Source organism: Corvus brachyrhynchos, unplaced genomic scaffold (assembly GCF_000691975.1).
Source record: "Corvus brachyrhynchos isolate BGI_N302 unplaced genomic scaffold, ASM69197v1 scaffold90, whole genome shotgun sequence".
Lineage (NCBI taxonomy): Eukaryota > Metazoa > Chordata > Aves > Passeriformes > Corvidae > Corvus > Corvus brachyrhynchos.
In genome coordinates, this window is record NW_008236932.1 from 4,304,784 (window position 1) to 4,324,935 (window position 20,152).

At 41.7% G+C, this 20,152-nt stretch overlaps 1 protein-coding gene across 2 annotated transcripts in view; it reads right to left on the reverse strand.

Annotated features, from left to right (window-relative positions):
- Positions 1-20,152, reverse strand: part of SNX30 (sorting nexin family member 30) — a 67,262-nt gene that overhangs the window by 34,565 nt on the left and 12,545 nt on the right. For both annotated transcript variants that reach the window (XM_017728329.1, XM_017728328.1), the window contains exons 2-5: positions 13,346-13,534; positions 6,924-7,034; positions 3,185-3,343; positions 445-640 (exon numbers count right to left, since the gene is read on the reverse strand). In XM_017728329.1, coding sequence (XP_017583818.1) covers positions 445-640; positions 3,185-3,343; positions 6,924-7,034; positions 13,346-13,534 — 655 coding nt within the window. The remainder of the gene's footprint in view (positions 1-444; positions 641-3,184; positions 3,344-6,923; positions 7,035-13,345; positions 13,535-20,152) is intronic.

Sequence of the window (20,152 nt, forward strand, 5' to 3'; positions counted from 1 at the left end):
ATCACCTAGCTCACACCAGTGTAGATTGTAATTCTTCCCAGAGGGTAGGCAATTTTCTCCATGGATGAAGGTCAAAAACAGTGTTGTCCAGGGGGGTAGGACCCTTCCAAACAGGCACAGAAATGTTCTCTGCATTCTGGGCTCCCATAGAATCTACAGAATTCCACCTTCTAAAAATTCTTTGAAAAAATTACTCTAGTAAGATAGTAGGTTGATATAAAAAGTTGAACTTTAAAAAAATATTTGGAGAGTTGTGCTAATATCAGATACCATGTTAGGTTTTGGGCCTTTTTAAAATCTGGAACAGGCATTAGATTTTGCCCTGCGTGTGACTTATTACAGGCCAGAATCATCAACACAAATTATCTTGATCATGCTATCAACCAGAGTAAGACACAGAGCATTCAGATTGAAGTATTATGATGGAACACCTTGTGTCCTTACCCAACTGCTCCTTGATAATCCGTTGTGCTATTCTGTCAATGGTACCAAGCTTTAGAGAGAATGTGTCCAGATAATCCCCGATGGCTGCAAACTCCAGTGGCCGACTTCTTAATTTGTAGCCTCCCGTAACGTATTTGACATATTCCCACATCTTTGATAGCAAAGCCATTCCTTGCTTTTTGTAGGCATTAAGATCCTAGGAATTAAAACAAACAAAAATAACGAAACCAAAAAACCTCAAACCAAACCAAACAAAAACCAAAACAAATTAAAAAAAGAAACCAAAACAACAACAAAAAAAAAACCAAAAACCAAAACAACAACAAAAACCACAAAACAAACAAAGCAAACCACAAAAAACAACAACAAAATCCAAAACAAAACAAAAACACAAAAAAACCCAAAAGCACACACACGAAGAAATATGTTTAGGAATACTCACTTACATGTTCAAATATTAATACAATGAAGGGTATTTTCCAGTCAAGATCAAATTTTGTGAAGGCAAGAGATTACACGTGACATGCAGCCTTGGACAAAGGCTTTCTACGAGCTGTATAGCTGAGCACAGCTTCAAGTCTACCCCTAGATGGAGGTATATTATCCAGGAGAATAGCATGAAGTACATTAGAAATAACTAAGTAGCCTGACTTTGCATGTGGCCATACTGTCCCATGTTCCTGTACTCTCACCAGAGAAGCAGCCATATTAACAGCTCTGGTTCCACCAAAACAGTTCACATCCTTCATCTACACATACATCTATGTCACAGCCACAATGCCAGTATTAACCAGATGTACCAGCTGGCTCTCATGACCTAGTAGAGAGCTACACATTGCACACTTATTTGGTAAGCAGCCTCCTCACTCCAGATCCGTGGTCACACAGGAGGAAGGTGAAGACTGCACGCAGAAAAAGTGCAGCATGGGGAGACCAGCAAAGCTTCTCTGCAAGAGGCACTGTAGCTCAGGCTGGGTCAGATGCATCCATGTTGCCTCCACAGAAAGTGTAAACTTCCTTGACATTCCTTTACACATTTGCATAAACCAACTTTCTGAAAACCTGTGCTAACAAGACTGACTGCCTACAATCTTCAAGGGATTTCATCTTAACAGTACACCAGAAAAAAATTGTTTTAGTTAGCCAAAAAGCATTTTGAGTTTTGCATTTTACTCTTTCCAGCAGAGGTCAGTATTCAACATCTCAAAACAGGACAGGGCCAGGAGCTATAACTAGGTTATCCTATACAGCCTGAGGAAGAGATGTGTTCAAACGAAGTAGGCCTGTAGAGATCAAGCATTCAGACATATTACCGACTACACTAAAATCTTAAGTGTTCTTAAAAAAAAAAACACAAAAAACCAGCAGCCATCTTCAAAACATGCACTATGGTATTCCTTCCAAGTACTTAACGTAAGTCAAATGTAAGTCTGATTACAAAAACCTGACATCTTAGCAGCTATTATAATTTTCTATTATGTTTGCATTTAAATGCAGTGGTTCCTTGACTTTTACTTTCCGCGTGTCCTAAGCTCTAGCTGCAAACAGGCATCAGAAAAGATCCTTGAACTCAAAATTATTCACTCACTCTCTCAAGCATTCTAGTATGTTACAGGTCGAAACAGGGACCCCGAAGAAATGCTGGTTTCTCCTTTTCAACCAGAAGGTGATCTTATGACTTCCTGTAGTAACTAAATTCTGAAGTCCTAGCACACTGAACTGACACTCACTGCTCCACTGGACCAAGTTCAAACACTAGAGACAGTCAGCAGAACAGCTGTCCTTTCCCCCTTCCTCCCAGGATGCTCTGTAACCTCAAGGCAAACTCTGCCAAAAGCATAGGATGAAGCCCTTGACATTCATTTTACAGGGGTGGAAGAAGAGAAAAAAGCAGCTAAGAACAGCTGAAAAGAGGAACAGAGCTATCTGACATTTAAGGTGCTAAACAAATTCTGTTACTGGCTTGTGTCACTGGTTAATTTCACCATGGAGGGGAAATAAAAGAACACTGGAGATTGATTCCTAACAGCAAGCAGAGCATGAACCTGAAGTGAGCTCAAACATCGCATTTAAGTGAGCCAGAGTAATGTGACTTTGGAAAGGCGTGCTTTTATAGCTCTTCTCACCTATCTGGTAAAACCCAAGCATAGCTGCAGGTCCTCTTAGTCTGATTTAAAATGCAGTTCTAAAGAAAGCCAAAGAAAATTGCACCATTCCTGCATGAGTCATGCAGAAGATGAGCATGTAACTGCTGGCTGAGAACAAATGAGAATGAGGCTTCCATGCTTAGTTTTGAGGGCATCAAGTGCAAGCAGTATAAAAAGCACAGTCAAGATAAAAAGTCAAGAAATTTGCAAGCTTTCGTGCAAGGGAGACTTCTCTTCTTCTACCCCTTCCCTCCTCCCCAAAACCAGATTTTAAAGTCTACCGCTTTCTGAATTTTTAATCTCTCTTGCGTAACAGGAGTATGTTCTAGGCTCCAAAACAAGAATTCAATTTATCAATCTGCCAAGAGGATTCCTCTTCCCTTCAAGCACAGGGAACCTATACTGTTGTCACTCATAAGGGTCCATCATACACAATAGCCAGGGTCCCCAGCAACCCTCTGGTATTTCAGAGGAAGCTCTAATCTCCACATGTAGTTTTGTTAATGCCTTTTCACCTTAATTTTTGAAGGGATTGCAAAGGTTTCTGTTCCTTTGTTCCTGTCAACAACTGCATTTGAAAGTTACTGGCTTACCTTAGCTGTGAGAAAGACGTTGAAGTGCTCATTAAAAGACAGCACTGGGTGATCAGTTATTCTCTTCAAGAACTTGTCTAATGCTTTCCTCCTTGTCTCCACAAACTCTTCCGAAAAGCGATCAACAACACCCTTCACCACAAATTTTTCAGGCAGAGGCTGTCAGAGATAAGCAAACAGCACAAGATTCAAAAGACCAAAAACTTGCTTTTGTTATTTGGAAGCAAACAAAGCAGTCAAATTCCAGTCTTAACAGGAACTGAAACGTTGTGTTTGCTAACATGAACCATGCATCAGATGGGATTCAAGCTGTGCTCAGAATTACCCTTTAGCTGGTCTGGCTTAAAGCTAGCCATTCTACTGAGTGGCTTCAGCTGAGAGCCACACCAGGGAAGTCAGACAGTACTCACACTAAGTACTTTTAACATAGCTTAGATTGTTCTCTCTACTGCTATCCACGTTCATGATCCAGCTCTAAAGAGATGCCAGAAGAGCTGCATGCTATTTGTAACAGAAGTGTACACACCCCCCCACCACCCAGTGTTGAAGCAAGGCTGCCCAGTCTAGGGAAACTCAGAAAATTTGACTATTCTACTTACTCCACACACTCCTCTCTGACCAATTTAGAGGTTTTGAACATGGTCCTCCTGTAAAAGGCTGATAGCCTTACTGAGAACACTGAGCAAAAACAAACCAGCAGCTTGACACAGCAAATGGCTGGATCTTTTCTGAAGTACGAGCACACCCAGTCATCTATCATGGCTGACTTTCCTCAGTATGCTTCTGTAAGTGATGAAGGTCTGACAGTACATCCACTCTTACATCTTACTGCCTTGAGTCCATCAGTTCATCTCCGCAGTCCAGCTTGGCATGTAAGCCCAGACTGTCTCCAGACTTGCTATAGTCCCCCCTGTTACACTTAGATTACACACTCTGAACTACCACTTTGGATGGAAGACAACTTTTTAAGCTGAAGCATGGTTAGTTTCAGCTCTACCACTAGATCTGCTTTTTTTCTGTACAGACAGCACGGACTTCAAGATTAACATCAGTTTTAAAACTGTGCTTCACATTTCATTCTTGTGAACCAGTCCATCCAGACAATCTGCTTACAGTAAGGCTAGCAATGACAGCCATTTTCACCCAGCTCAGGAATCAGGACTCACCTCTGGAAAGAGTCTTTGTCATCTAAAATCTGTCAAAAATAATTAAAGAAAAAGAAGTCTATACATATTGCTTTCCCACTATACCCAAGCTGATGTGGCTTGTACATGAAGACACTATCTCCTAGGTAAGCACAGCCAGCATGACTTAGCTGCAATACAGCTACATTTTGACCACTGTATTTGGTTCTTACAATTTAAGACCTACCTTGTTATGCTTAGCATTCAAATCAGTCAGTCATTCTAGTTAAACCAGTGTAAGGTACACTATCATTAGACTTCTTCAAAAGTATAATGCCTTGTGCATTAGTCTTCAGGGAGAAAGAAACTCTCTTCCTTTGCTTTGTAAACTTTAGCTGGGACTCTAGGAAGTCACTACCTCAGCATCATACCTCAGCAGGAGGAAAAGAAAAATGTTTAAAGAAAAGAAAAAAGAGGGAAAGGAAGACGAGTTTAAAGAACACTAATTCAACCAAACGCATGCAAACTGGCACTGAATAATCACTGAAGTTTGAGCATTTGAGAGCCACAGAAGAGTGCATCTCTATTACAAAGACTTCTGCTGTTTAACCTGCTTTCAACTACAGCAGTAGGTACATTCCTTTCCATTATAGGCCTTTGGAGGTCCATCTCAAGTAATCAATACACAGAGCAATCAGAAATAGCTTCAAGTACCCAAACATGACCATCCAAGGACAAGGACCTTGGCTGCGTTAGGCTTACCTTTCTAGTCTAGAGACAGATCTGACATCAGTTTTACTGTTTTTTGAAAGAAAAGATTAGAACGTCTCAGATCTTTTAAAGAAAATGTAACTATCAGTAGCTGAAGAGATGAAAAGGAACCCATATTGAGCTTAGTTTTGGCTCCTAAGTGTAGGCTATCATGATGCACTTCACTGAGAAGACACATCATTTGCTACAGGAAAATTTTAGGCAGAATCACTACTACATAGATTAGGAAAACAACTCCCTTCTGATAATTTGTTGAAACAAAAGGCTTTCAAGGATTGCAGTATCCATAATTACAAATACATATAGTCTTAGATTGTCTTGAAACATCTTCTCAGAGTGCACTTGAGTGAACTGCCTTTAGCTTCTACACTCCATCTATTTCTAGATGATAAATACATAAAGCATTTAGCAGTCTCCCCACCATAACCTGCATGGAGGAGATTAATAGGAGATTCCATAACTGCTAACTTGTGCATAAACAGATAAAACAGGGCAGCACATCCTTATATCTCCAGATTTTCTAGAAGAAAGGCACCTAAGATGTTGGCTTGTTCTGCAGCCGGTTCCGTGTACAGGAGCTACTCATGCCAAGTTTGCTGCTCTGTGTGCAACAAATTCCTGGTCACAGCAAAGCAGCTTGATTCCCTGCCTATGACTCACCTCCTGTTACTCTACTATTATTTACTGCCTTACAGGCTTCAGGCAGAACTGGTTGACTGTTAGTAAACCCAAGAATCTGCAGAAACTTAACTGCAATTGTTCCAGCTGTTCATAGAATGGGGAGTAAGAAAAGAGTATGGGCACTTAACACATTACACATGCCTCCACCTTATGCTCACTGTCTTTCTTTTCCCTACTGTTCACTAAACATATTTGCTGCCAGTTAGTGGTGTCACATGGTTTTGTGAAGTACTTCTTATCTCTGGGAGACTCAGTTATTATTCCACTTGAGGCAAGTCCCAGCGTAACAAAGGACTTAAAACAGCGCTCGACCATAGAGCAACCTAACAATACTTCTCTCACAGCCTACTCCTTGCTGAGGGAGGGAGGGAGGGCAGAGGAACTTCCATCACATCATCCACCCCAGACAGGCAAGCTAAAGTATGGTAGTAGTGTTGTTATTTCCTGACAATTCAATTCCTACAGGACTTTTTTAATTTCTTTGTTCAAAAGGGCTGAAGGTGGTGATCGCACAGGTTTCCTACCTATGCACACAACAAACCTATAAGGTAGTACTAACCTCCTCACATCAAATAATGTGGTCAAATCACCAGTTTCAGCAACAAGGGGTGCAGTAGTTTAGCTAATGTTATTAGGTAAACTTCTACCTACTGAAGGCATGCAATAGCTACCAAGCCAGAGGCTGAGACTTCCAAGTCTGGGCTATTAAATGTCATGGCTATTAAGTGTTAGCACAAATAGTTTTAAATTACCCTGTAAAACCAGCTCAAAAGGTCATCTTGAAAACCGAGACTAGAACCTGAAGTACGTGTGGCTTTTCATAACCCCAGATGCTCTGAAATACAGATGTAATAATTGAGCAAACAGATTAAATGTATTATGTCACAACTACTGAAGTCAGCACATGTATTGCCATGCAGGAGGCTGACAAAGCTCACCTCTCAGGTGTGCCACTCAAGGAAAGTCTACGCTTCCTAACCAGTATGGAATGGGAAGTTCTTTCCACTCCACTATAAGACAATTTATAAGTACCGTATTTAACTCTAAATACTCAAAGAGAATGAAGTACTGTTTTTAAAATCCAGACACATATCATCCAAGTATTACCCTTGGAAGACAGATGCACAACTGTCTTTAACAGCAGATTCTTGCTTACTACCTACGGGAATAAGATGCGTTGGCTGAGACTCTTCCAGCTTGTTTCTCAACCAGTCGAAGTCCTGGTACCGCCGACGGACAGAATACTCTGGCAAATCAAACTCTGCTCGTGTGGTCTGGAAAAGAACAGGATATATTTAGTTTGCACCAAAGCCTCTCACTTCAGAGCTTAGCAGAAAATGCAGTACAGCCATCCCTCCAAGGGTGAGGCAGAACAAGCCTTGCAGGGAGTCTTAATCCCCAAAATTGTGCAGCCAGCATGAGAGAAAGATCCTCTGGCTTTTCAAGCAGTGGAAAAGCAAGCAATATGAAAGGTGATTGCTTGGAGCTGATGTGTTAAGATCTATTTGTAGTCCATTACATGTTCTGTTCTCATTACAGGAGAAGTGTGTAGAGCAGAAGCACTGTGTACTACATTACTCTCTTGGCAGTTACAAGATTACAAAGACTGCATGAGATACTCATTCTGAGGACATGAGTATTTTACCCATCAAGAATTAAAAGTAAAGGTATTTACTGACTTATTCTATGGCACGGATTATCCATGAGTGAAAAAGTGTTTCACTGCTGTCCCTGTATTCTGCAACTGATGGGCTTTTCACACTCTAAGATTAAAAGATTAGAATGTAGGCCAATGTGAGGTTTGATGGACTGTTTTTGTTGATTTTCAAGACAAAGAAACAAGTCTGTTTATGTGTATCCCTGATTAGATATATTAGTGCATTAAATGAAATCTTTTAAATTTTCCTTCTTTAGGGCAAAGTCGCTACAAGTTTGAGGGGAAAAAAAGTAAGTATGCAGAGAAACTGCTGGCAAGTGTTTTATCCACTCCTTGAACAGTCCATAGCCTGGAAGGCAGACTGTATGGGGCTGTTTGCAGAGCACATAGTGCAACTGCCTGCAAGTATTTGTGAAACTGTGTACCAACTAGGAGTGTCTGCTGAAGAGCCTGGCATTAGCCCTGATTAGAAGGTAGACGGCCCTTGTACTTACATCCCACTGAGAAGCACAGGGAGCTATAATTAAGTTACTTCCAGCCATCTTGCAACGAATGGCTTGCAGTGCCAGGACACTACATGTCTGCAGCCAGGCACCAAACCCAGCCCATTCTGGGGAATATACCAGCAATCCCAGCTTTGAACTGGCATCGAGTCCAGCACCTGGTTGCTTTGCTACTTCCAGCCAGCAGCAGCCTTTAAATGCATTCCACCTCTTCACTTGCTCTCTGGATGACTCTAACTCTTCAGTTGCTGCATTTTACTCCCATCAGTCATCACTGGGGGTTCTGTACAAGTTCTACATCTGAAATTTTTTTCTAGGGTGAAGTCAGGAGCCTTAACACAGTATCAACAGCACAGTAGGTCTAGGATACTACAAGCAGCAAGCTGATGTGCTGTTACCTAAGAAATGGCATGGCTTCTAGTAAAGGAAGGCATAGACAGACAGAAAAGAAGAAGGTGCGATCAGCTCCTCCCTCCTTTGACGTGCTAGCCATGGTAAGCAATATAGCCATGGACTAACATAACGAATCCTCATGAACTGGAGCAGTCATGTTTACAGATGAGGGATTACCAAGACCTAGATACCCACTCCAGATCTGTGCTTTACTCAGCTACACACACCTCAGAGTAACACCAGCTTATTTAACATGTAAGAGTACCACATTATAAATGTGACTTCTGAGACTTCATTTGAATCATTTTCACTTGTTTCGAGTAACAGACTGAATTCCATTATTCTAGAAATTTAAAAAGAAAAAGAGGGGAAGGGGGGGAGGTAGTAATTACTTAGGAGAAAGCAGAGCTTTTGTGAACTGTCACTGCCCAAAGGCATCTTAAGAGATCAGACAGTGAGTGAATGAGAGTAATCAGAATGGCTACACACTACAGTGTCTTATCCTGTACCATGAGGATGAAGGTAAATTTTCCCATCTGTTAGCACTGAGAAGCTTATTAACCACTATTCTGCTAACAGTTAAGGAAAACTGTATAGGACTGTCTAAGAGTAGGAAAGCAGGGTTAAGTCCCAGTATAGAAACGATACAAGAGCTATCGTTCACCTCTAGCAAACTGCTCCTGTTGCCTTTCCTTTGCAAGCAGAATTGCAAAGTTTACCATCTATCACATTTTTTTCCTCTGAGATGAAAATACAGCAGCAACATTTCAGTGTTTACTGTACAGGCTATCAAATCTAGACAGCAAATAAGCTTTTCAAAGACTATTTGGGCAGAACATAAAGGCCCTTCAAGGTTTTAGTGGAACCTCACTAATGCTGAAAGAATTTGGATCTCAGATCAAACTGTTCATTAGTTTAGCACAAGTTATTTTTTCCAAACTGCACATAAGAGAAAGGACGATCTTGCCACTGTCCAAGCACAGTATTGAGGAACACGTTCACTGAGGTAGCTTGTGGTGCAGCTGCAGTGGGAGCTGCAGGTTGAGCTCTGGCAAAGAGGCCGTGAAGAGCTGACCCTCGGCACAACAAGGGCCCAGGGACCTGTGGCCCAGCCAGGGGACCGGACACTGAGACACGGCAGGAGGTGATGGTCCCAGACCTTCCCACACTCAGACTGGTGAGGGGATAAAAGCGTAGGAGTTCCTTTGTTCTGGGTCCCTCCTCAGAGGCACCAGCTCAAGCTGCTTGTTTGTTATTGCACTATGCTTAAATTAATTTAAGGGTTGAGACGGCTGAGAGTCTGCTATGGGAAACCTGTGGTCAATCCAGTAAGAAAACCTGGTGTGACTGTGTGAGTAGCTAGGGGCCTCAGTCCCAGCTCAGATGGTGCAAGAGTGACTGCCAGAGTGGCTCCTGGATGGTTGGGCAGGGAAATTTCCATAACAAGTGGACAACAAGTGAAGCATCTATGTTTTTGACACAGTTAAATTCCTCCTGCTTTCTCAGTAAGATTCATAAATCTCATCTTGCAAGGACATGTCTCTTCCAAAGGAAGCTGAGAAACCTACATGGCCAGTCTCAAGCTCCCAAAAAATAATGGGCAAGATGTTTCCAGGAACTTATTGAAGATTCCAGCACAGTTCCACTAAGTCAGCACTGCAGCACTCTGGGCTCAGTTTTACTTGCTGGAAATCAGGCAGAGTTACCGACACTTCTACCTCAGTTGATGAAATGGTTTTGACTAGAGGCAGTATTAAGGCAATCACCAAGTCTTGGTCTCGTGTAAAATTATTGTCTTTCTTGGAAAGAGTTAGCAGCCAAACCTAAAGCTAGCCTGTGATGACTATATGAAAGTATTTTTGAACCCTAGTTCTACTCTCTAAGTCACTAGACTTGATTGCAGATTCCCCTCCATGTTACTATTTAAGTTTGAGGCAAAATCTTCAACTAGGAAAAGAGAGGGGAGGGGGAAGAGAAAAAGGCTGGTGTTTTCAGCACTCCAGCATTTCCTTTGCCTCAAATAGTTCAGGCTGTTTGAAAAAGACTTCATATCCCTTTCACCTGCTCCTCTCTAGGGAATCAAGCTGTTTCATGTGTTTGAGTAATCTACCCAGTGCATGGACTGGAAGCATGAGGAGGACAGGAAAGTGAAAACAAGACCTCCACTTCAGTACTGACTGGTTTGAAAGACTCTCCCTTCAAGCCTGCAGAGCAACTGCATGACTCTGAAGAATGGCACTCAGCTGTTCAGACCTCCATGGGAAAAGGCACAGAAAAAGGCCTTGCTATCCTAGAAAGTACAATGAAACTGAAGTTAGAAGCACACTTAATTATGTTTCACTCAGGAGAGATGACTACACAACACAAGGCCAAGCTTTACTTCCCCCTTCCTACAAAAGATGTGCTGGTAAAATCCCCCTAGGACACATACCTGTCTATGTGAAGAACACAAAGACACTTCATCACAGTCAAGACTAATTAAGTTCCAGCACAAGTTTCACCCACCTTTACGGTTTCACTAGTCTCCCTGTCTAAGGAAACTTCTTACTATCTTGCATTAGTAACTGCAATAGCAAGATGAAAACAGCATATGAAAGAATCAAGAGAGTCAGTCCTGAATCACTGTCTTGTTAGCTGGAGGATTACCACTACATTCTTTAAATGTGTTCATCCAAAAAACAGGCTAGGGAATGCTACCTGGCTCTTACTAGGAAGCCGTGAAAACAGGTACACAAGCAGGATCAAGTAAACTCCTAAGTTTTCCTTTGCAAGCCACTGTTTTGACCCTTCCTCAGTCACCACCACCTGCTGACAAGGTGTAAGAAGATGAAAAGCCTGGGGCATACTGCAAGACTTCTCTTATTTCGTTTGCTGTTACAATGAAAGACCTGTATAAAGAAAAAAGAAAAAAAACCCACACAACACAAACAAAAATGTTTGTGACTGTTGGTGTACGGTCCTCCCAACCACACATTACAGCATTAGCAACTCCCCTCTTGCACCTAGTAATGCTGCTTTTCAGTCTTCAGAATAACTCATTCTATGACCTATGTTTATCCAAACCTTTGAGGTTCCAGAAGCATTCTCCAGTAGAGAAGAAAAAAACCCCAGCGATCCCTGCCTCCTCATTCAGAGGCACCAGAGAGACCCTGTAGAGGTCTCAGACTTCTTTCCTGCAAGGCTGCAAGGGAGGTTTTGAGAAGGCTCCTCATCTCACTCTAAGGATTATTCCTGTGCAGCTTTTCTGCCATGTTTAATTACCGCTTTCAGCTACAATGGCTAATTGGCAATTAGCCTGGCATTGAAGAGGTCTTGTTTGTAGGGCAAGAATGAGTTAGACCGTTAATACTGTTAGTCTTAAAAAATGGTAGATAGTGCTAGAGGTTCTGACCCTAGAGATTAACCAAAAGTTTCTAAGAATAATAAAACCAGAGAGATGAGGACTTCATGGCGATTCAGAAGAATAACTTACACAGTTTCATAATAGCATTGCAATGGTATGATATAGCAGATTTATGTGCTACAATGAGATGCAAAATAAAACAAGTATTAATAGACAGGTAATAAGGTAGGTAGACATCCAAATCAGAAGTATATAATTATTTTTTTTAATTAAAAAAGAGACACTGTTGGGTAATACACCTGATCTAAATATGGTAAATACCTTGGCCATGTTTCAGAGTTCTGCTTTAAAAATGAAAGGAACCCTTGAAATAAGGATTTCTAAGCACAAGAACATTATTAGGGTGCCACTGCATAGAGAGATTTTATATTGACAAAATAATTGAGTCTTAATTTAAGAGAGAAACAATGTTAGCCAATTTTGAGCATTTGCCTGTGGAAAGCTGCATCTCATTTTGTGGTTCCTATTCCTTCAGGTCAAGTAACAGCTGAAGGCTAAGCTCCTCCAAGTAAAAAAACTTTCCTGCAATACCTCTTAGTATATTTAGTAGTCAAGATACAGTGTTTCCTGCAAGATTAAGACTCTTAGAGTAAAAATAAATGACAGAACTGTGTTAAAAGTGTAGCAATAGATAGCTACTATTTCAGAGAAACCCCATTTTCTCCTGCGCAGTCTGAAAGTGAAACTTTGAAGTGGACATTTGGAAAAAAATTATCTGTGGCCTGTAAAGGTTCCTTATCTCCAACAAAAATATTCGCTCCAGTACATACTGCCTTCTAAGTGGGCCAGAGGAATGTTAATCTTTCTGGACAAGTGTATCAAGTATGTTACTAGTAAAGTTAGTGAACACTTTTTGCCTTAGGTAACTACAAGTGCCCAAAGCAGATGTCAACATCACCTAGGAGCTCATTATCATGAGAATGATTCAGTTAAGAGAAATCAACATTTCAGTTGTGAATGTTGTGGACTTTTCAGATCACTTTTCATATTAATATAAGTAGATTACACTCATGATTGAACTACAACAGGTGCTGAAAAAATCTCCAGCCTCTTTTGATAGGGAGTAGCATTCTTAGGCTACTTCATTTTATTATCAGCTGCACAGCTACATGAACCAGCAACTGCATGAAAGCTGGTTTACAGCTGAGGATCAGGACTTTTACTAAAGTGAATAACAGAGGAAATGTAGTAAACAATTCCAGCAACAAGCTTAAAGCATTTCAGGAAAGGATAGACACAAAAAGTGAGATGATTAATGGTGAACCAGCATCAAGGCACATTCCCCTCAAGGGAACTCAAACCAAATGAGTGTCAGATAACTTAAACAAAAACATTTTGAAGTTCATGAAACTGGCCTTACAAGTTTACAGAGAGTTTTATTTAGGAATCAGAGACAAAAAAAAAAAAATCTAAGCTGACACGTTAAAAGCTTTTTCCACAATTTCAGACACTGAAGTAACAGTTCTGCTAAGAGAAGTCTCATCTTCAACACATTCACAAGGTACCAAAAGATACTAAGTTCTTGTCCTTAAGATAGGAAAACACAGTGCAAGATGTGAATATCCAGAACATGCCCTGAAGTTATTCCACAAAGAAGGAAGTACTAGGAAAGAGAATATTGCTTTGTACCTTTGTTGTAACCCTGTATGTGATATATGTCTCCATTGTGCACACATGTTTTTTGGGATCATCAACAGTAACAAAGAGGTCTCTAGTTTCCACATCCAAGTCATCATCCAGCTGCAGTCTGTTGAGGAGAGATGAGGAGGAGGCTGGGCTAGAAGTGTCCACGGGTGTGCCATTGGGCAGACTGAGATCCTGTATTGGAGAGGGGAAAAAAAAAATAAGGTAAAGCACAGTATTTTCAAAGATACCATGGACAAGCTTCTCTGATATATTACAAGGGTTGTTTGTTTCAGCAGCTCCGTGGATCGCCCTCTTCCAGGACACCTCGGCAACACCCTGAAGTCTTCAAGCATTAAGCTGAGGAGAAAGCACATCACCACTATACCACCCCTAAGTCCGGCACAACCTGCTTTCTATTCATAAGGAAGTAGAGCACTGCTAAACCCACAGTTCCTGGTGAGACTGAGCCAGCCTAGACTGAAAACAAATTAGGTAGGTAAATCAAGAGACCTACTTATAAGACAGGTTTCAGGCAAAGTGGCAACAGTTCAGTTGCCTGGAATGCAGTCAGCTTTCACCTCTGGAGACTCCTATGGTGGATGAAGGAGCACCTCCTCAGAGGCCTCCCATCCAGTCTGTTAACTTCCACACATGCTGACAGCAGTCAGAGCCTGAATTGTCCTCACTGCACTACAGAACAGTCACGGATCATACTCTCCCACACCATGTCCAGGCACACCTCCCTGTTGGGAGTTCTAAAGCAAAGGAAAACACTGCTTTTTCCTTGGAGAGGTCCTCATTCCCATTCTCCCAAGTCTAAGAGTATCATCCAGTGCCTAGAGAAGACAGAGGCTAAAAGATCCAGCAAGTGGCTATTTTAGGAAGAAAACCACAAATGTTTAGGAAGTCTGCAATTCCTTGAAACTGATCTGGCAGCACGGGAAAAAAAACCCACAAAACAACTTTATAGCTAACTTGGTACATCCACACACCTTCAAATCTCACACTTGAGTACAAACCAACTACTCTGTAACAGTGGTTATTGCACTTACATAAATATCACAGCAACTTAACATGTTCTTTGCTCTGGTTTTGTAGCAAAGGGAGCTCACAGTGTGTGACAAGTTGTACAATACATAGGAACATCAACAACAGTATTAGAAAGTCCTAAGGATCCATGGCTCTTTTTTTAGAGAAGTGAGTAGGTTTTTTTGTTTTCATCTTTTTAATAGTAGTACAGGGATAGATTTATCTACAGAGTGATTTCCCTTGTTGCTAAGCAGAGAAACATCACTACAGCTAAACACCACATTAATTGAAAGTGTTTTACTTATACAGCTACTTCTTAGACCAAATTTCAAACAATCTGTAAGTGGCTGGACAAAATATATCACCTTAGTAAAGCAATCATGTATGGGTGAGACTGTCTCTGTTCAACAGTGCTCCTTTAGCCAAAGGTTCAGAATCACAGGCAAGAGCTTTGAGGTAAAGTTATTTACAAAGGTCTGCCTTTGATAATGGCTAAAAAGACAGCTAAATTCCTACCAGTCGTTGTCACAAACCCATCATGACAGTATTGGGATTTCATAGAGAGCCATCTGTCTGTTGCAGTACTGCAGAACCGTAGCAGCATTGCTCTTCGCCTAGAGGGCTGCCTTATGAAGTAGAGAAAATAATTGTTTAGCCTAGACATTTTCGGAAAGGGGGGATCTGAACTATTCTTTATTAATAGACAGGTTAGATACATTCTCTCAGCTAATGTACAGAAGAGCCTGCCAACAAACAGATGAAAGGTTTCAGATTTGACTGGCACATGAGCAAGACCAGAAGGCAGGCACCCAAACACTCCCAAGAGGGCAAAAGAGCAGGATGAGCATGACATAGCTTGCCAGCTCAGACATGAGGTAGACACCTGAAACTACACAAGCATCTGGCTTGGACTCAGCATAGGAGGAACATGTGTAACAGGAGGAAGCAATGTCACAATAGCTGAGTAGATAACAAGTTCTGTTGAAATTACACAAACAGAATAAGCAGTAGACAGGATATGGTTAACAACAGGAGATGGCTTCAGAAAATCTGTGGTTCAGCTAGACAAGAGAATTTGGCTGAACAGAGTAAAAAGCAAAGCAAACCTTGGGATACCACAGTAGCTGGAGACAAATCTGTTTCTGTTTCCAAAAGGAAAAGACAGCTCATCATTGCCCATGTGCAATAAGCATTAATGTACAAGTTGTGCCAGAACTGCAGCCAGTCAAATTCTAAGCTTCCAGTATGACAATTAACTTGCAGAAACAGCTTAAGCCTGGTTCCACAGGAGATCTCAAAAGCTTATAAGAAAACTCTTCCAAAAGACAGCTTAAAGAATACGATGGAATCTGCTTAAAATATGAGAATCTAGAGAAAGAACCAAAGATGGAGCTTGCAGCCAGCTGCATGAAGTTAGCACTTTCCTCACCAGTTCTGCTGGGAGGTAACAATATCATATGAGTATGCTTTGCACATTTTAAGCAGGGCAGAAGTCTGTGAAGGCTTGAATCCACTTCATTGGACTTGAATGTGTTCTTTTAGTCATGGGTCCCGTGGAATGTCTTGGGTGTTAAAGGCTGTGATAGTTCTATCTTGGATGAAACACTCCAGACTCAAGTGTCTCAAATAAAGTTTCTGTACCAGCAGTGGCTCAGACCAGGAGAGCAGCTAGCTGCAGTGGTGGGGAAAGGACAGATGATGTGTTACTGCGCTATACTGCTTCATCTGCAGGATCCTCCCTCCCCTGGCAGCCACAGCTGGCATCATATCCTGCTACTTGGCTAGTTTTCAGTAGATGAAAGCCAAGTTAGAAGCTAACTATTTCTCCTCTTGAACGGGTGGAACCTCTAGCTAAGTAAACTAGAAACTATGCTTATGGCTGGTGGACCCCCCTTTAACAGTAGACAGGATCAGTTTTGCTGAAGTCTTACACTATTGCTAGAAAGAGGCAGGCTTTGAAGTATGACAGAATTCCCAGCAAGATATTTCAGGTTGTAATCCTACCAGCAGAGTGCCTGCCTGTCATGTTAATTGCCCCACCTTTCTTCCATGGGACCTGAAGAAATTTTTTTTTTTGCTGTTGTGGAAATGAGACTGAATCATTTGTGTAGGTCTGTTTTTACCACAGAGAGCAGAGTATGTTCTGCAGAGTCTATTGGGAAAGGAGATGGGCAGCCACCTGTGTTTCTACCTTCCACCTTTTTCTATCATACCCACAAGCATCTGAAATACTGGCCAGTATTATCTGTTTTATATAAACAAGCTGGCAAGCTGTGTCTGACTTCAGTGCCAGTGGCTCACGCATCAGCTTCACCTTTAGTGCACCAAGTAGCTGCCCATCCATGTTTTAAGTACCTCTCTGCATTATTAGAGACCAGCACAGTCCAAGTCACAGCAGGTTTTGTCCCAGTACCTGCTACTCACAGTGGTCAGTCTGCGATAGAGCTGAGCAGTCCCACAGCTGAGAGGAGGGGAGGCTGCTTCTGGCTTTGGGCAAGGTGGCATGGAGGATATGTTTTGTCAAGACATTCTTCACTTCTTAGAGAGCATCCATAAAGATTTTCCCAACTTTTGAAGCTTTTTCTAAAGTAAAAAGCAAAGATCCTTAGTCTCTGTCCCTCACTGCCATAGTTTTGCTAACTGTTGAAGTAGGTCAGGTGAAGGTGTAGCAAGGCCTGGATCACAACCTGAAGTAGATACAGTGTGACATTCAGACTTTCATGTTCATGAGCTACATACTAGGCTCTTGAGTACAGTTGTAAAACCACACAAAGGCAGGCCCTTCATGCATTCCTACGAATTTTCTAGAATTCCCCAAGACAACGGAATTTATGGATACATAAGTCAGACGATTTTAGCAGCACGTTTGGTATCCTACAGTGCCAGGCAAGTAGGAACTAACTGCCTGTGTTGGAAATGCACCCTGCCAACTATGCAGGCTGCTATCTAGTAAGACTGCTTCACGTTAGTTTGTTGTCTCACGCTGTCCAAACACCTTGACCGGCCAGCCTGCCCAGAAACAAATCTTAAATCTATCAAGAAGTTCACTCCATCCAAATATAAAATTCAACTGAATTTTTTAGACTAGAAGTCTGCATGTGAAATCCAAAATGAGTTGGGAAGTTTCCAGCTGTTGTCATCTTCTCCCAGGAGATTTTCCACGACTCCATTTACAGAGCAGTTTGGATCCACATAAAGTAAAAACTTCAGGAGCTTGGTACTCAGTCTTCTGGATGGCAGCCTCCTCCCACGGAGTAGTATGCCAGAGAAAGCATCCAGGACTCAACCCTTGAATACTAAAAAAGGGTCTAAAATTCTGTAGGTATTGCTTTATTGTGAAGTGAGGACCATGGAGTCTTCTGCTGAGGTACAGGCAGCTAGTCAATATTACAGTTTCCACAAACTAAGTCCTAGTTTTCACCTATCCTGCCTGAGCAAGTGTACAGCTTAACCAGATGGCTTTGCTCTCTAAGCAGCAGTCTACAAGGAAGCAGAAGGCGTGGTTCAGCCAGGTCTTCCAAGCACACATGAACTCACCTCTGGAAAGGGTTAGCCTGAACCCATGTGATGTTCTGTGCCCACTGCTCCCATTCAACAAGTATTGTGTGACAGTAAGAGACATTTAGAAATGTTGGTGTTTATAGGCAAGAGGTGCACTTAACCCTAAATAGCCCTGCCTAACTTAGGGACCATAAAGCCAGGCCTGTACTGCTCCTAAAACCTCATTGCTTCATTTCCGAAATTCAGAGTGCCGTATATTTCCTCCTTCTAAAAGGTGTTCCATTGCTTTTTGCCATTCATTTCCCAGAGACACAATGACAGCCAGAGTTGTGTTAAGCGGACAACAATTCCACTCAACAATTGCAGCTGGTTTTTGGAACACTCTAATCTCCATACCTTCAGTACATGACAGTAAGTCAGAGAAGAATGGCAGCCAGTGACTGGAAGACTGACGTGGTTTAGACGTGAACATTCCTGAAGGCACTATAAAAGCTTACATGAACTTGGCTTTCACAAACCTGTTCACAGCACTCCAGGTCCCATCCCAGCAAGTTTTGAACGCAGGTATTTTTTGGACAGGTCAGCTCCATGTAGGAAGAAAAAGCACTTCTGCATCCTCCAGTACACCTAGATTAGCTCATCTGTGCACAGCATTCTATTAGAAGACCCCACTAAGCATCTGTTCAGTGAAATTTCAGTCTACACAAGACTATTATCCAATACCAGCTAGATAGAGAACAAGGGAAGAAAATGTATTTACTTTCCCTTTATGTATGGTTGGTTTCATTCTCTATCAGGCAGTAGCATCAGACTTTGTTTATTAGAAGTCACTTCTGTTTCTTGACAAGTCTGAGGCACTTGACAGTACCTTGCACTTGCTTTTGAGCAGTTAATTTAAGGCACCAATATGGGGAGACAGAGTGCAGAGAAGGGAGAATGCTGTGGACACAGAAGGGACGGAAAGAACAAGGCAGTCATGCTCAACTGTGTTAAAAAAAAATAAATCCCCATAGTTAAATGCCAAAAACCCTATTCATTTCCAGGAAGAATAACCATGTTCTTACACTGATGCACAAATAAGACAGTGCTAAGTTGTTGTTTGACAAGAACTGAAGAATTGTGATAATCAACTCCTAGGCTAGACCTACCCTCCCGGGAAAGGGTAAGTGGTTCTATGTGCCAGCTCCTGACATCCTTCTCCAGTAATGGGAAGGATGGTATAATTTATGTGGATGTACTTAAAAGGAACAAGATGATACTTTCCAAAGAGGTCAGCGGTTTCCATTATAACAATAATCTAAAATCAGACTGTAAGAGGACATTTTAAGAGCAATACAGAATAAGTACAAATCATAAGGAATTCCTCTTGCTCTTACCTTAAAATGTGTCAGTAGACAAGGAACAATGCTGAGTTTCTGAGGACACAAGCCCAAATTTTCACTTCTTAGCCATGGGGTATTATGAACCATATCTGTGGACTCTGCAGGGATGGGCAGAAAGCCCCCAGTCTAACAGGGCCATGCCTCATCTCTAAAGTTTCAGCAGTACAACTAGTATTTTGCCCATCTAACCAAAAATCCACTAGATAAGACTAGATTAATTTGCTCTCAGAATATTTTAAATAGGCGTCCAAGTACAACATGCTGCCAAGCCATGAGTCTGGTAACTTTGCTCTGGTGTTCATTTGAACTAATATTTCTGCTCTGTTGGTCAGAGTTGCCTAGAAACATGCTCCTCAGCATCCCTTAAAAAAATAAGAATTTAAGATGCAACAGCTAATCACGATGGCCTGCAGCCTGGTACCACTCACGCCTGGGAGCATTCTTGCATATACAGGTATCATACTTGGAACAGTGCTTCTTTGCATTTCAGCTGGACAGAGAAACACTGAAACAAGCTTCATAGAGGCACCACATGGTTGACACAAGCATTTTCCAAGCCTTCTCATGTAGGTCACGGGATTCTCACCTCATTTCTGAGATTAACAGCCAAATTGCATAGGACGGATTATTTTACTTTGTGGTTTGTTTTCCCGTAAGTCATCACAGTTAAGCTAAACAGAACAAGAATGTGGGCACAGAAATATTCTGGAAAAACACCATTTTCAGAAAGAGCTATAAGCTATCTCCTACCTCTGCTGCTAAAATCTTTAGGGACTCAGCTACAATATGGCTTAGCTTCAGCATTCCTGTGCACCACGGCAAAGGCAAGTGTCACAAGAAGGTGTGAAGTACCTATCTGTTCATATAGTCTGGCTGTAAGTCTGTCTCCTCACAGACC